Source organism: Rhea pennata, chromosome 12 (genome assembly GCF_028389875.1).
Source record: "Rhea pennata isolate bPtePen1 chromosome 12, bPtePen1.pri, whole genome shotgun sequence".
NCBI classification, from domain to species: Eukaryota; Metazoa; Chordata; class Aves; order Rheiformes; family Rheidae; genus Rhea; species Rhea pennata.
In genome coordinates this window covers 21,169,478-21,187,149 of record NC_084674.1, presented here as the reverse complement: position 1 = coordinate 21,187,149, position 17,672 = coordinate 21,169,478, and the positions used below count along the sequence as shown (strand labels likewise).

General features: G+C 40.9%; 1 protein-coding gene across 5 annotated transcripts in view; it reads right to left on the bottom strand.

Annotated features, from left to right (window-relative positions):
* Positions 1-283: 283 nt before the first annotated feature.
* Positions 284-17,672, bottom strand: part of POC1A (POC1 centriolar protein A) — a 59,465-nt gene continuing 42,076 nt past the window's right edge. For 3 of the 5 annotated variants that reach the window (XM_062585760.1, XM_062585755.1, XM_062585758.1), the window contains exons 10-11: positions 14,372-14,512; positions 284-565 (exon numbers count right to left, since the gene is read on the bottom strand). In XM_062585760.1, coding sequence (XP_062441744.1) covers positions 467-565; positions 14,372-14,512 — 240 coding nt within the window. In that variant the 3' untranslated portion in view covers positions 284-466. Of the gene's footprint in view, positions 566-1,447; positions 2,303-14,371; positions 14,513-17,672 lie in introns of those variants that run through there. The other 2 variants (XM_062585756.1, XM_062585757.1) reach the window with 2 other exon arrangements.

Below are 17,672 nucleotides of genomic sequence, written 5' to 3'. Positions count from 1 at the left end.
ACTTGGGTGAGACAGAACCTTCTGCAGGCAACAGCAACTCTGGTGAACCCCCACTACATCAGGCTCCCCTGCACAAGCTATCCCCTCAGGAGCTCTTTGCCAGCACACATTTCAGCAAAAACCCTAGTACCATGTGAGAGAGACACTTGGTAATTCCAAGATGTTTAAACACTTTAAACTCACTCCGCAGCAGCTAAGGCATAAGAGATGCAACCTTGCTAGATAGTCCTCATACCACACTTGGGCTACTACAGTATCTGGAAAACACAAGAGATCATAATCATTATCCATGCTTATGAATAAAATCCTCTTTTTATTTTAATAAAGTAACAAAGCTTTATATTTACAGATACAATAACTGTACATTTTAATCAAAAACTGATTGTTCTCAAATTAAAGCCAGTCACACACACACACTGTTAAAAACACAAATCAACAAGCCTCAAACCTCCAAGCACCTTCAAAGTCAATTCACTTTGCTCTGAATAATTTTCTGCTGATTCTCAAGACATTCTTTCAGCTTGTCTTCAGTGAGTGTCAGCCTCTGCTCCAGGATGGAAACCGTCTGCAAAATAAAATAAAAGCTGTCATTGATCCACTTAAAAAGACAAGCTACACACAGCACACACACTGAGAGGAATCAGTGCTAAATTCAGGTAGAATTCTGAGGTATTTTGAGACTACACTCCAGTATTAGCATTTTAGCTAGTCTCAGTCCCAAACAACTTCAGCCACCAGTAATGGCAGATGTCAGGTGCCGAGCTCTCCTGTAAGCACAGCACCAGGCATCGATTATAACACTGAAGCGCTTTCGCACTGGGCTCTGCATTTCCTTCCACATTCATAAAATAGCATGGTTTTTGAACCATCAAACACTCAGAAGTGTTTTTGCTAACAAGAGGTAAAGGTTTTGAGTAGTACTTCCCGGTTTTAGTTTTGACTTGTCTTAGCTTCCCACACTTCTCTCTCCTTCCTGAATTCTGTAGGTTTGTTGAAATTACAATACGCAGAACTTACCTGACAAGCACGATGACAAGGAAGAAAAACCTCCCAGGCTGAGGTAGTGCAATTGAGTGATGGAGGGGAATTAAACCAAAATTGGCAGTCTAAATATTTCTGTGCAATTAAGTTACCTCAGAAAGGACTGTTGCATCTTTCTCCTAGAGCTGAAATCATCATACACAGGATACACAGGAAGAACATTTTAACCACTTGGCAATGAAAGCCTCTGCTGAAAACCTTTTATTGATCACTTTGAGGTAATCAAGGGAGCTAGCTATGCAGAACTGCTTTCCAACTCCCCAAAACACCAGAATGACTGATAATAGATGGTGATTATACTTAATGCTTTAAAATCATAAACTTATCAGCAACAATCAATAGTTTCACATTTTGAACATTTTTACTTCATAAATAACATCCTCTATTAAAAACAAAGGATGTTCAGAATCTTGGACTTTGATAAAGTAATTCAAACAAACTTGGACAACCACTATTTGTATAGAAGTTATACATAGAAAACCTTTTAATAGCACATTTCGTAAGCACATCTCTAAGTGCTTGACAAAAGAAAGCAGGTCTCATCATCCCCTTTTTACAGCTGGGAAAACTGAAGCACAAAGAGAGGAAATAGCTTGGCTAGGGTCATTCGAGTGACCAGAAGCCTCCTGTAAAATGATTTTGGAAATGAAAGAAAGTGGTGGGGGATGAAAAGAAAACAACAGATGTGATACAAACAGAGCACTGAACACTATGCAAAGCCATTTCCCTTCAGCCACGTCACAAAATCACACATCAACCACCTCAGAAAGGACTGTGCATTACAGGATTTGCCAGTAACACATGCTTTTCTTTCCAAACAACAGTTCAAAGCTTATTGCTTTGACAAAAGCACCACTAACCCATGACAAGGCAGAACAGGCTCCTATTGCGTAGTGTATCCTTGCTGCAAGTGCAGAAAGTTTTACCTGAGAGGACCGATTTGATTTATTTGAATGTTGCCCTGGCTTACAGCACAAGCATTATCCTGAGGGTTTTCTTCTCTATGGCCACTCCTTTCGAGGTGCAAGAAGTGCAGCACAGAGAGCCAAAACCAAACCTGGGGAGCCACCAGGTAAAATCCCAGGTGCCCCAGAGCCAGCAGGAGCTCTGTCGTCTATGCAGAGGAGACAGGATTTCATCTGTTTTGTATCCAGCCAAGCTATTACCCAGTGGCTGTCTTGCAGAGGTCAGGAGCAAAGCCGATCAAGGAAGAACACAGCAGGCAGAATGCGTACTAGGGCTTTACAGGAAAGATCTTAGCCTGGAACCAACCAGACAGAGAATGAAAATCAGTGGGGATTCTCATTTCTCCATTTAAAAAGACGACTTGGTAAATCAAGACTCAGTTTTTCATTTAAAATGTACCAAAAAAAAAAATTGCATCAAATTTCATTTGAGAAGCTGATCAACTGAATGCATGTCCTGGTCACACTACCCTGCTAGAAGTAAAGCCCCAAATTACTTGCAGGTCCTTCATTCCATGATTTATTGCCAGCACGACACTGCCAGTGTAAGCTAAGCACTGTGACACACAGCATGATAAAACAAAATGCAAACAAAGTGGATTTCAGAAAATGTTGAGTTTGTAGAAAAAGTTGCAAGGAAAATGTTTTCTGTTTATATTCATACACAGTTTCCATGATAATAAACTTGTGGTGAGTATTTTTTGGAAGCTAAAAATGGAAGAGGAAGTCAAAAAATGAAATCTTGAAAATCCAAAGTAGAAGCTGACCACAACAGCCCACCTATGCTTGAATATACACGACATCCAAAACACAGAGGGCATCTGAGGTCCCAGGAAGGTAAGGAAAAGTGCAAACACTGTTCAGCTACTATTATTGCTATACTGCAGCTCACACAAACAAAATGCTACTTTATTCACAGCTGACAGTTTTACAGTATTTCCATGTTGCTATTTATAAACCAAGTCCCTGTTGATAGGCAAATTAAACTGCACTCATTCAGCTGCTACAAAGTTTTGTTACTGCATTTCAGAAGGTAACTGACAATTAACATAACGAGGAAACACCCTTAGCTCAATTCAGTGAGAGTTAACTTGAGTCAAGTGTGCACTCAACACCTTTCTCCATACCAGGACCCTGGCTTCCTTTGTGTCCTAAGCAAATTCTGCATCTCCATTACACATCAGGGAGTAAAAGCTAGATAATTTATATTAAAATTGTAGCACATAAATTGGCAGAAGGATAACAACTCTAGGCTTATATAAAAGAAAGATCAACCTGATTTTTTTTAAGGAGTATTTCTCACATTACAGTAGACAGCTTTTAAAAATAACCTACTGAGCCATATTACAGGCACCACAGTAGAATAAAGAATTTCCCCTCCCAAAAGAAAATTTATTTAAATCACTTCTAGCAACCTGGGCAACAGTTTATGCAACATTTCTCTTCATTCATCCTCACACATTTTACTTAGGAAAGTCAAATTTCTCTTTAGGAATGTGCTTGAGAAATTATGTTAAAAATGTTGCGTCCTAGTTACTTTTTAAGTCTGGGGAATATTCAGCTCCATCCTCCCCACAACACCCGAACAGAAGCATCCACTGGTAACATTTGCTTTAACGATTCTCAGCGCCCTATGTTATTCCTTCACGTTATTTTTACTCCCTCAACCTAAATAATAATGGTGATTTGTGATTCTATGCCAAGCCCCAGTTCTGCAACAGTTTCAGCTTTCATCACCATCTCCCCTTTAATTCATGTTAAACATTTCCCTGGCTGATTAAGCAGCAGAGACAGTTTAACCACTATTAGCCTCAAGGTCGAGCCTTTCGCAGGCCCTCCCGGGCCAGCCTCTTTTGAGGACTAAAGATAAGGAGAACCAGGTGCTAATTAAAGGCCAACATAAACCAGATCAACAACTGCCAAAGGAAACCAGAAAAGCAGAGTCTGGAGCAATTAAGCAGATCGCACTAGCTATCCTCAAGGTACAACACGTCGGCGGCCTCCCGAGTCCTTGCTCCTGGACGAGCCCCGCAGCAGAGCGGCCGAGAGCAACGCCTGAAGCCCCTGGGGATAAGCGGGTGAGAGCGCAGTGGTTAACTGGAACAGCACTTAACCTGGAGCCAGGAGCGAAGCGAACACGAGCAGGGGAAGCAAGCAGTAAGGCCAGGCCCGGGGCGCCGAGGGACGGCTGCCCTGCGAGCAGGAGGCTGCGGTTCCTGCCCCGGGCGGCGCACAGGCGTTTTCAGCACGCCAGGCTCGCGCCGGCTCTGATCTCACCAGCAAAGAGCAATACCGCAACGCCGCTCTGATTGCGGATGTGCAGCGGGGGCCCTGATCTGCAAGCAGGTGGAATTTGTTCCCCAGCTTTACTTAAACACAAAAAACCTTAAAACTCAGTCCTCACAGGCTGTTACGAATTATTCGAAGCACACACTAAGAATGATTTTGCAGGGCATTTATGCATAATGTATCAAATAGCACAAGAAAGAGTGTTATTCTTCTACCTCTTTAAGATTCTCCTTCCCATCTCACATGTTAACTTATGAAAAGAATGTTCGTTTTTAATCCAAAAAAAGCATCTGCAAAAGACCAGGTAACACATGCAGAAGTACTATACTGAGGCGAGGAGGAGGGGAATCTATCAGAGATATCCTAAGGATAGTTTTGGATAGAGAGATTTCTAAGTCGAAGTACAAAGACGTTGGAATGATTATATCTCTTTACTATGAATACACCCTTATTTAATTTTCTTCATAGCATCACCTTACAGTGATGCTAGCGATGATAGTGACCTGCTTTTCTAGGCTTAGGGCAAGCAACATTCAAAATCAGACAGGCTTTGTATCGCATATCTATACCAGCACTTTTGGCAGGATATCATAAGAAGCTGCACTGAATCATCACACCAACAGCTCAGGCTAGTAATTCAAAACAGTGGCTGCTGTCTCAAGATTTACTCTTCTTCAGCATGTAACATGGCCCAGTTGTACTTGGGTTCATTTTCCCAGATCAGCTCCGTTGCTCACATTCAGAAGTTTGCTTTTGTCCTGAACTACCCAGGGAGAAACTATCCAGTTTACCTCTTCAGGTAATTAAAAAAATATATATATACACACAAACACACACACATATATACATACATATATTCCTCAGTCTCCACACTTGTACGAGGAGAGACTTAGGGATTCCTCTCAAGAAGAAAAGCAAAAAGGAAGCCCTAACTATCAGACACTGACAACGAACAAAAACCTCACTGAACTGAGCTTCTTGAGGCCTCACAAATAGCCTCTCGCTCCCCCCCAATCACAAGTGGATGAGCAGAGAGGGAAGGAAGCACAGCAGAGGAGGGAGATTCTACCACGGGGCAGATGGCCCACGGATTTGCAGAATGAGACTTGTTAAGTTTGACCTGGACTTGAAGACTTAAGAGCTCTGCTTTCTGTAGATAAGGAGGCCAGCACTAGTCTGTTTTAGAAGAGCTAAATGCCCATTTATACTTCTATGGGTTACTTGGCTTTCCAGAAAAGGGTCATTTCAGAGCAGATTTCAGCTCCAAATAGGATCACAAAGTAGAGCAAATAAACTGCACCCTAATGACACCACGTTACCATTTAAGGAGCCTCAAGGGTTCTTCCTTGGCCAGCGCTAATGACTGGGTTCATAGGTACCTCAATACCTACCTCTAGGACACGAATCCACGACCACTGCAGACCAAGGCCTGCTGAACAGCCTTCGTTACTTCTATTAGCATCATACTGGAAAGTGAAAACAGTCTTGGAAGAAAAAGAGTACCCTTGACTGCAGCTATTGAGTGCCTCAATTAAACGGAGTAATAGCTACACAAGGAGTCCCCAGCTATTATACGCAGGTGTCCCTAAGAGGGTACCTCAAACACCCACTAAATGCCTTCCTGAACATACACACAGTCCCTGTGTGGAGACAGGAATTAGCAGACACCCAGGTAAATTGAGCTTGGGAGCCCTTTCTCTAAACTAATTCAACAAGTGAAATAAACTACCACAAGAGCTGTTTGCATCAGGGCAGCCATATCTGAGATTTGAATGCTTACAGGAAAAGTTATTAGTTCATTCCATAGACAAGAGTTAAAAATACCAAACTTCAGCTGCAAAATTAAAAGGTTCAGAGAAGAACTTGTGCAGCAAGTCACTCTGAGGTTTAAGCATGAACCTGTCCTGTAAGCTCCCTATCATTTTGCCCTTACTTGCCGTCAGCTTCCTTCAATCTCAATAGTTGCATATAATGAAACTTAAAAGAAATCCTTACTACTACTAAGCTTACTTAAAGAGAACTAGTCTATCATCCTTAAACACGTCATATCCAGACACAATTTTGAGACACTCCAGAAATAGCTGCCAACATTGCAGCCCTTATCCTCTCAATAGGTATGAGCAAGAGCTGGCATTTTACACAAACCAAGGAAGTAAGTCTTGTATTTGAATGCCTAACAAGGCAAAAGACTTCACAGTTATTAATGTTTTATATTGCAATCATACGAATGCAAGGCTCTCTGCACACTGGGACAAGCCTCACTAGTGATCCAAGCCTTAATTTCAGAGATCAAATACACAACTAACGTTTTTCAAAAATGCAAAATGATTTCTAAAGTGATAGCTTCTTGTCCTTTCATAAATTAAAACAAGATCTTCTATCCCAAAGACATGTTAAATAAGCTTTGTAGCTCTTCACAAGCTTACTTGTTTTGAATGTAAACACTAAAGAAAATTCTCAAAGACTATTTTGCACAGAATATTATATAGACTGATTTAAGGATACCATATTGATTATTTCAGGATGAAGATGATATTTCATTTAGCCTTTTTCTACCTCAGTCCTTCTTTAATGTAACTTTATGAGTCTTCATGTGTTTACTTTGTAAAATACTTCAATTTCAGAAATTTCTATACTTTGCACTACAAAATGCTAAGTCTCAGAGCAACTAGGTGACACTTTCTTGTTCAGTGCTGCTGTACAGCCAGGAGGAGCTGGAAGTCATAGAAGTACACTTGCCATGGTTTCCTAGGCCTGTGCTATGCCTCCTGTTACACAATCCTATGATATCAAGACTAGCCACATTTTCCTTACCTTACGGGAGTAGGCAAAAAGTTTAGAGCTTAAGTCTAGGCATTTCTGTAGAGACAGATAGTGATGGTCACACACAGTCACTATCAAGATGCTACACACTGCTTTACCAAAACCTTCAACTAGCAAACAGCTTGCTAAAGGGCAGAGGGAAGGGGAAAAAAAAAAAAAGACAAATAAGCAAACCTCTTGAGGACCCAGGCTTCTGACAGAGCTCTAGTCGCTTGCCCATGTTACAACGCACAGGCAGATTTCACCTCCTCTTGTGAGCAGTCTTCTTAGGAGACAGAGATCAGCCATGCAAGCACCTGCTTTTATGAACCTTTTCAACATACATAAATCAGATCAAGACCTCTTATATACACTCTGGGACAGTCAGGCTTCCAAAGCTGCCTACCTCCCCTCCTCTCCCGAGAGCATCTTCCCTAAAATCAGCGCAGCAGAGGAGGCCTTCCCTGTACAAGCTTTGTTATTGCACGCAGTAACGCAAACCCATGTTGTTCTGACGCTGGAGGCCCCCATGCTGCTGCAAGAGCTCCAGTGTATTTCTTTCTCAGTTTCTCTTAACCCTTGAAAATAAGTAGCCTTGTGTCACATGGATTAGGATACGTCACAGTGCCTGCAGAAGTACGAACAACATCCTTAACCTGGCCTCATCAAGACCCCTATGCAGAACTCTAGACTTGCTCAAGAAGCCGTGCAGCTAAATAACTTTGAAGTTTGTTCTCCAATGCAGAGCACGAGCCCATAGCCACACCAATTCTCTTCAGTCAACAGTCAACCAGCCACCTGTTACTAGCAACGCTTGTTAGGGATTTTTGATACTGAGCAGTATCAAAACACAGAAGGAAAGAAAGAGTTTCTCAATTTTGAAATGAGTATTGCTCAACTACCCCTCCCACACCATTACTTGCTGCCATCTCTCCTTCCACCTCCTAGCACATTCCAGTTTCTACAGATGCTTGAAGCACAGTTAAATAACTAACTAGATTCTAGAAGCAGCTTTGGCAGTCCTGTAGCAGACGATAAGTACAGCGACAACACTAGTTTTAACACTCACAGTACTAGTTGCACTTTTTCCAGAAGGAAAAACATACAAGGTTACCCGGAAATCGCGGCATTATTTACTTCACCAGGCCAAGCAGTATGGCAGCAGCTGTATCACCATGACCAAAGGGACCCACCCTGAGGTACAGAAGAGGATCTCCCTTTCTACTAAACCAATCCTAAGAGCAAATAAGATGAGCCACAGGCTCTGCCAATTGTCTCTGTACCGTGTGGGGACACAAAGCATACAAGCTGTCCGTAACCACACTGCTGAGCCTTTCAATTTGCATTCAAGAGCCACCTTATTAAAGACGTTTCATCACACATCTCTACTGCTTCAACCTTGACAGTTCATCAGCCAGTGCCAAATTGCAGGCACTTACGTTGTGCCCCGCAAGTTTCTAGAAGGGCATTTGCGGATGCTTCTGCTCAGGTAAGGGCAGCGGCAGTCTCTGTGGTGCATAGTCTCTGCAGCCATGCGGTTAGATCAGCAAAGGATGGCAAAAGGAGTTAGGAAACTGTGTTTCACCATCTGGTATGAAAACAACACAAGTTCTGATGAGCTACCAAGAGATATTCAAGAACGTACCGTGAGAGTAACCTTACAACACACAGTTTAGCAGCCCCAAAAGACTAGAGGTTTCCTCCAACCATAATTATGAGGGTGTGCTTCAGAAAACACTTCTCATACTGTTTCCTTCCTCTGCCGCCCAATATACCCCAGAACAGTACTGAACAAATCACTCAGTAAAATTAACCCAGCTGCTTGTACCCAACAGCCAAGTAACAATTTTTATTAATCAAATGTATCAAAGGATCCCTCTTCAAGGTCTGCCTGTGAAAATGAACTGTGGGAGGTGCTTAGCACTCTTTGCCGTTGCATGCTAATGCCAGTTGAAGGTCCTCTGAACCTCCAGGGAGACAATCAGCATTTTGGAGAGGCCAAGCTTTGGACAGTGTCCTAGAATGCTAATGCAGCAGTATAACTAGGAGCTCATTTAATTTTTGCAGTCTTAGAAGAAAGAAAAATCCATTTGGACCTAGGTTTACGGAGATTTTGCCACAAGCATTATTTTGGAAGTGAATTTCAGCAAAAGACTAGCTCTGATGATACTATACAGAAGACTGGCAATAACCAGATCATTTTATTTATTTTCCTTCTGAGTGAGAGATCAAAGCTCCTGTATCTCCAAGAGATGGTCTTAACTCATAAGAAACAGCCTCTATGTCCTCTAAATAAAGGTTTCAAAACCAAGCTCCTCCAGCATTTCACCAATTTTTCAGGTGGAAACTTTTTTTTTTTTTAATGTTTTGGATTGCAAACAACATTGCTTTTGGAATAAAAACTGTTTGCACTTCAAAGGTTCCCCCCAACACACTTTTTTGCTGGAACCTCTTGTTGCCAGTGGGTACGCAGGTACTGAAAGTAATATACAAACCATGCTGTTTCTGCCAGGCTCAGGTAAGGAATGTTTAACTATAAATCTGACCTGTTGACTTGTAACTACTTGAAGTCAAAAAAATTTATTTTACTAAGCCAGTTGTTTAATCTATGTTCAACACTTCGCAGAAGAGAGCGTCATTCACTCCTTACAAACACATTCTTTGAAGACCATATCTCAAAGTAAAGACTACCAAATTTAATTTTTATTATACGCATTGCACAAATACTTTCAATTTTAATTAAAAAGCTTCTCATTTCTCCCCCAAGATTTTTTTTGTACTAAATGACTTCATTTAAAAAATTCTTCTCCTCCCTTCCTCTGCAATCTTTTCTGGAATAAGTGAAATAATCCTTTAATCTCACATGAGATAGATTGTCCTTTGGTTCTGCCTTGGATTATCTCAGGGATTTATTGAGTCTTCTCCACCTCATTGTGCTGTTTTCTCCCAGCTTCAGTGCAGATTAGTTTTGAATGTATATGAAACTGTTTCCTGTGGGTGGATTATCTCAGCTATTTATGATTTCTTTTATGATAACCTGACTCTGAACTCTTCACTTAGAAGAAATATCTATCTTCCCACGTAAAAACAGCAACTTCTTTCTCAGTGCCTATTGCATAGCAGCGCTACAGATTAACAGAGTGAATGTGGTAACTGCAGGTATTCAGAATGAGGGCAAAAGTATATAAACCCCTTTAAACTAATCATTGCAAATGCAAGTTTCCACCATAGCTGAGATACTTATTCACTGATGATCCTTTTTCAGAGCCGTCAAGCTGCAAGTATAGGAAATGCATTTCAGGTAGCACACCAAACAAACTGTTAATATCCGCTCCATTTTGGCTCCAGCCAAAAACAACTTTGTTCTATAATACTAAGGAATGAGTTACCCAAGAAAAAAAAAAACTTTTATTTTCCCATAAAAATTTTAATATTCATTCATATACACACTGAGATACTAAGATCTAGCCTTTGATTACAAATACTTGGTAAGTGTTTTGCCATTTCCCTCCAAATCGTTTCTTTGTAGGCATTTCAGAACAGGATGCAATAATTCTTCAGACATTGACAAGATATTAAGCTGCAGGAAAGGAAAGAGCAATACACTCATTACTCTCCTCTTCCTCACTTCTCCATCAGATTTGATTTGCCTGCTTTCCTACAAAGGGCACCAGAATACCTTTAAGTAATCCAAGAACCACTATGTCCAGATCTTAACTTCACTCCATTCCTCAAAGCAGCAAAGTCATTCAGTATGCGCTACTCTTCCGGAAAACAGAGTCCAAGCCCTGACGACTTTATTTGCATGTAAAATATGGCCTACAACCTATGTTTATAAAAACATGAGGAATCTATGAAGAGAATAAACAAGCAGGAACTCTGTCAGGTCATATTAGGCTGTTTCCTTACAAGTAAAACAAAAATGAGTTGACATAATTCTGGAGAGGAGAGAGGAGGAAAATTAAGTTGACTCAAAATCTGGTTAAAAGAAAGCTGCCAAAATCCTAGGACAAAATCATAGCAAGATGTTAACAGGACAAAATGAAGCCTCATAAATTTGAGGGGACTCATATCTATCAGTTCTAACAGTTTTTGCTAGAAGTGGTATACAACTGCCACTAGTCTCTTTTGATACAACTTCTAATAAGAATAACTGAAGTGCCTAGCTAAAAAAGCAAGTCCGTTCAAGTGCATCTTGCTGTGCGGGGCGTAACGCCTCTACAGCCTCCGCACTTGTACTTGCAATTGGTGTCTGGCAGGAAGAGACCTCTTAACAGAATAAAAACAATCCTGCTGTCTCCAAGTGCGTGACACTCCACTTCATCCAGAACCTACTGTCAGTGGAGGGAAGGTACCGATGCTTGGTGCGCAGCAGACAATGCGGCTTCAAGCGCGCAGCCCCGAACAAAGCTGTGCATTGGCAAGAGATGACAGCGTTCAGCTGATTTCTTACTATTATCTCTTTCCAGTGGAAAATTTTGAAAGAAAACATCAATGTTTTCTCTCCTACTTTTAAATTAAGTTTCATGTGATAAACCTTGAAATGACAGCTAAAAGAAATATTAGAAGATGAGTAAATTACTTTGAGATTTGCACAATTTCCCAAAGTAGTTTATCACAACTTCTGTAAGTTTAAATATTCCATTATGTTAACACAGTGTTGGAAACTATGAGAACAAAGAGCACAGGAACTAAAGGTATTACATTAGAAATACATCCAACCTCCCACAAAGCTAACAAGTTTTAGTTCCTGGAAAACTCTAGGATGACTGTGCCGAAAGAGGGTTTTTCCTGGAAGTATCATGGGGAGTCTTGTCTTTTCAACTAATAGCGTAAACTGTATGGTTCTGCTTATGTTATTAGTGTTCCTTCTGAACAGACAACACTCAGGAATTATGAGCCAATGATTTATGACAGTGCACCACAGAAAACCAATGGTATATCCTCAGTCTTTCTGCAAGAAGAGAGAAATCCTGATGTCTGTTACGTGGCTTTTTCTTTTTTAAACAAAAGCTTCCATAGACGTGGTGTCTCTCTTTCACAAAAAGAAGTCGGCAAACCCAACACAAAACACACAACATTAGTTGTTAGTTGTGCTGCAGCAGAAATGCCTAGAATGAAGATGACCAAAGTAGTATCACTAGCTGCTGTTTGCACGTCACTCGGAGATTGTAGCTACTGGTGGGCTCCTCCACGGCACCTCCCCGTCACCCTCTGCCTGTACAAAAGGGGATAAGAGGGGTGCTGCCAGACCTGCATTCCCCTCCGAGTTACACCCCACTGGACACTGTGCACCCGCAGGAAAAGGGGATGTCTTCTAGAGTCACCTTCCATCACTCTGCTAGCTTACTGCCTATATTATATATCTCCTTTTAAAGGAATTTCCTCTATTATATGAATGAGGACTTCCCCCATTCTCATTTGCTCAACTTAGATAGTTTCGTGTTGGTTTGTTTTACTTCTAAATATCAAAAACAGGTGCAATATTAATAGAGTGAAAATGAATTACGAAACCATTTCAACTGTACGCCAGATGGATCTACTTTTACATAGGCATTAAGATGGCATTAATAGTAAAATACAACATAAAAAGATTAGAACAAACAGGAAATTAAATATTCTAAGGAGGGAAAAAAAAAACTACAGTTGCTGAATATAAAGTTAGTTTTGGCTGCTTTCTTTTTTTACTACAATTTCAGTCTTATTTCCAATTTTGTCCTAAAAACCTACTAATTTACTCCTCCCCAACTGATCTCAATTTCTCTTTCTGCCAATCTTTAAACAACATTTTGAATTTTCTATGCTTACACAATAACTTCTAGAGCTATGTTTGCATTGCTTTTATCTAGTTTAAATCCCACACATACTGTTTACTGCAATATTTGCCTCCTCTAAACACCTATGAAGTTGAAATGGAGCCATTACACCTCCATCACCAGAACTGTGAATCTGATTTAATGTAATGAGAGATAAGGATCACATTCCAACCTTACTCGGGAGACAAAAACAGTAATAAGATATTCAGCATATACACTTAGTTGCATTCTAATCACAAGCATGAGGGTCCAATGCCATACAACTTTTTTTTTTCCCCCTAATGTTCAGTGTGTTCTAAAGATTGTGGAAAGAGTGCTGTCTTGTATTTCTGCCAAATAAACTTACGTATCTTCTTGGTTTTACTCTGTGCTGTTTTAGACTGTGCGCAATCCTGGAATGTTTTATTTCCTTAAATCAGATCTACTTCAATCCCGTCGTGCCCTCCAACCAATCATCTTACATTTTTTGACAACAAATATCTCCCTCAAGAGCAAAGGTCTAACTAACAGGACTACTGATCAATGTTCGATACTGTGTCCAAGATCTGCTGATTCTTTTTCAGAAACACTAAGAAGCTCCCAGAAAAGCCCTCCCACACAGATTTTCCAGAAGATCACCAATGTTCACTATCTCATGCTTCCTCCCTGCTTCCCACGTCCCTAAAAAGTAGTCAGTGATATCCAATTACAGGTAATGGTTGGATACGAACACTTCCCAATTGGGGCAATGAGCACCTATTTGGTTAAACAAAGAATGATGCTGTCCTCAAGTTCTTACTGAACAAACTTGTGTGTTAGATTAACACTAATGGATAGTACTGTTCAAGCAGCTAGAGGGTTATCCATCAGTTTGGTGAGTTTTCTTAATGTTTAGCATTATTTAATGGCTTTGAGGAAGAATTGTACAGTAATGCTTGAGCAAGGGCTTAGCTGTTTGCTAGCTGTGGGTGAGCAAGCCTGTCTGAGAGATGAGGCATGGAAAGGCCCAGACTTGCAGATGGGAGGAGAATACTGCAGGAACTGGACTGTGTAGCTGAAGGTGGGGTGGAGGAAAGCAGGAGAATCTCCAAGTTTACCTACACACTGCAGTCTAACTGAGTCGGGGAAGGAAAGACATTATCTACAGAAGCCCAAGCCTAACTACTGGCTAACCTAGCCACTCCTTCAGGCATTACTTTGGCTAAACATTAGCTAACAGTAGAGGATATCAGAGCTGGCTCTCTGCTGCACTGCAGCATAAAGGAACTGGGGGAATAGTAGAGCCTGAGCCGGAAGTTGATGAGAGGGAACTGATGGAGATAAGCTGCTTTAAGCAGCTGAAAGATTTGTCAGTAAGCTACTAAAAGCACAGATTCTGAACTAACCACAGTCTTATTCTAAGATGCTATCACAAAAATACTTCTGATTCTTCTAGCCATAGGAACCATTATCATCACAAAACTAAGCACAACTCTGTACCTGAGTCAGAACATCCAGCTGTCCCACAATATGCTCTAGAGTATTTGCAATGGTCTCCTCCTCCTGCTGCTGCTGGTGGTTCCTACCAGGATCTTGAGCTTTAGTTTTCTTAAGATGAACACCACACTCCATTTCTGACTGCTAGGAAAATAAACAGACATAATTTGCTACCGCAATGCAAACAACTGGAGAAAGTTACAGCTTTATAGAAGAAAACTATAAAGTACAATTATTGCTGGGAAACAATCATTATTAAAAGAAAACAACACTATCAAAAGAAAAAGAGAGAAAAATAATTGTTTACTTTAAGTGCAACTGGAAGGGAAAAAGCTGCTGCAGTCTTGTCTGCCCTCAAAGGGCATTTAGTGTGTTTGTGTGTGTGTGTGTGCGCATGTGTGTGTGCACGCGCGTGCTGGGGGGTTGTTTGTTTTTCTTCAATGACACCTTCATCAGGAAAGGCAAATCATAGATGTCAAGCTTGCAACTCTCTGGTTAGGTTCAAATTATGTATGTGCAAAGGGCTTTGTTCATGTGCTACACAGGCACAGACGATGCAGGTAAATGGAAACTTTTTGGAGTCATATGGAAATACCACATCTGATTTATAAAAATTAAATTATGCTAGTAAGGTTTTCTATTATTTCACACCAACAGTGAAAGAAGTTATTGCATAGTACAGAAGAAGGCTCTCTACATGTTTGTTAACTGTAAGAAGTCAAAGTTGCAGTAATGTAGAGTTCAACAAAAGCTAAATGTTTCAATATGCATTAAGTTAAAACAGATATAATTTTCATTCAGTCATTTTAATTTTGTTTATATCTTGAAGTGGTTCCTCCTCCTCAATGAGGTTACAAGAACAAGTTTACTTTGAAGTTTCAATTTCAACTATTTTAGTTATACAAGCTTGATTATTTCATTCAGAAAATTTTAAATTAAGTTTTTAAAACAATCGGATCTTTACTAGAGAACTTATTCCTCTTTTCTTTTGAAACAGTATCTTTCTTCTAGAACAAATAGTATTTGCATTATCTATCCGCATTGCCACCAAAAGAACCTGGTCAGAGACGCTCATCTAAGAGAAAAGGTAGCCCACTGAATAAGCAATTGCAAAGTGTTAGGTTTCTTACCATACATTAAGAAACACCATTTGAATCTAAAGCCAGGATCACAGCACCAAAAATGTACCAGTCGTCAAGCCATGGAGGAATGACAGTTCCACTGCAGGCGCCTATTGCTCGTGTAAATGACTGAGCTTTGCAAATCAATAGAAAAGGAAGAAGTTTTTGATAGACTGAAAACCCCTCCCTAAAAGTTCTTGTGTATGTGTTCATTAACAAGAAACAAAGAGCGGCTTCACATCTCTCTTCTTAAACCCAGTATTAATGAATGCATACCTGATTAGCACTACATTTACCTGTGCACTTCTGTATTTGATGCTAGACACATACACAGAGACAACAATGATGCCACTAAGCTGTTGCAAGATCTTAGCCCACCTCACGTAACTTTAAAAACAGAATTATTCAGTGCATTGAGAGTCAAAAATAATTTGTCACTGCTTTGCAGAAGTCTGAATGCTGCTGAAGTTTTCAGATCCCCGCAATAATTGCGCTGTGCGATACCTAGCAAGCCTTTCAGCTGCAACCCGGATCCAGCACCACAACCACACAAAGCCCACCCAGATCCACCCAGCCAGGTATCACATGGCAACTATTTCCTAAGGGGCAGGAAGGGAACGTAAAGGTTTACGAGCAGCTCAAGTGCTACCCACAACTACTGCACCACAAGGATCACCATGCTACACCACAGGCTGGGGATGCAGCTGAATCTCAGGTGGTACCAGCCACACCACCCTCTGCTAATTTGCTTTCTCCCAGTTCCAGTAATTTAGATTATCTGCAGGTCCTAGGTCAACACAGCCACACTCTGAGCCACACTATATTCCTTGGCATGGGAGCCTCACTTAAGCAGCTTGTGAGCTGCAGGTGGCCCAAGCACCACAGGGTGCTCACTTAATCAACTTAATCAACCTCTTATTTGTTGTTTAAATTTTTAAAATAAAAAAGCAAAACAAAACACTACTCAACAGGTAACTAGCATAAAAAGTATATTTCTTGTTATTTTCATATTTTGACAGAGTAACTTTAGGCCAGTCAAACATGGCACAGCAGAAATTTGAATGAGCTAACACTATATTCAACTTGCACTTAAAAGCCACAAATAATTATGAGTTTTCCACTTCAAAAATCAGTAGAACAAGCTGACTAATAGAAGCAGAGAAATGACTGTATCAACATATTTTCTCTTCTATCTTTAAAACATATGTCAGACAGCTTTTCATAACAAGCAGTTGGGTTGAACCCAGAGTTAATATTCTCTTTGCTACATTACACAGTCCAGAAAGTTTAATAAGAGTCTGGTGTATTTGCAAGGGCAAAACTGCATAAATGTTCCCACAGCTGATGCTTTAGGGGCAGATGCTCCCTCACCATGTCAAGTTGAAGCTGGAGGCAGCAGCAGCTGTTTTACCATAGACACCATAGACACCAGAACCTGCTGAGCAACCAACAGGCTACGTGCTGCCACCATAAAAAGTCAAGCAAACCACCTCTACAAAGCCTGTGGGCTCCCAAAGGCACTCTGGCCAGTAACCCTCCCCAAAAGCAGAAGTGTACCTACATTTGAAAAAACAAAAGCATACCACTTTGCATTGCAGCCCACAAAGCCAAGCAGAGAAGTATGAAATCTGTTAGATGCATCTTCCTAATCATCCCACCCACTCTGACGGCATGAAGCCACAACACGGAACTTGGGACCCTTCCAAGTGGGTTTCTCCACGAGGGGCCCTACGCACAAGCACTCCACACGAGGTGAGCTGGGATTTGCCTAACACAGGTATGTCCAATGCACGGTGCACCTCACAGAAAGAGCCTGCAAGCTCTCAGCTAGTCATAAATGAAAAAAAAAAACCACAACCAAAAAACCCCAAACCATTGCAAGACAACTGCAGTAGGAACTGTGATATTCAGAACAGCAGAGGGACAAGAGTAAAGGATCAGCTGACAACTAGCTAGGCCAAGGTGGATGCGCATGCTGCTTCCTCTCTCACCAAGGCACAGTACTTTCCTTTCTATGGGTTAAGCCAAAGCATTTGCATCCAGACTCTTTTGGATCAGATTCCAGACAAATAATTAGACTCAACTCACTTTTTGGAAGAGGCTGAAGAGCCTAAGTCTGAATATTTGCACCAACACTGCCCAAAGCATACCCCTCTCAGGTATTAGAAGCCTCAGGAACAGAG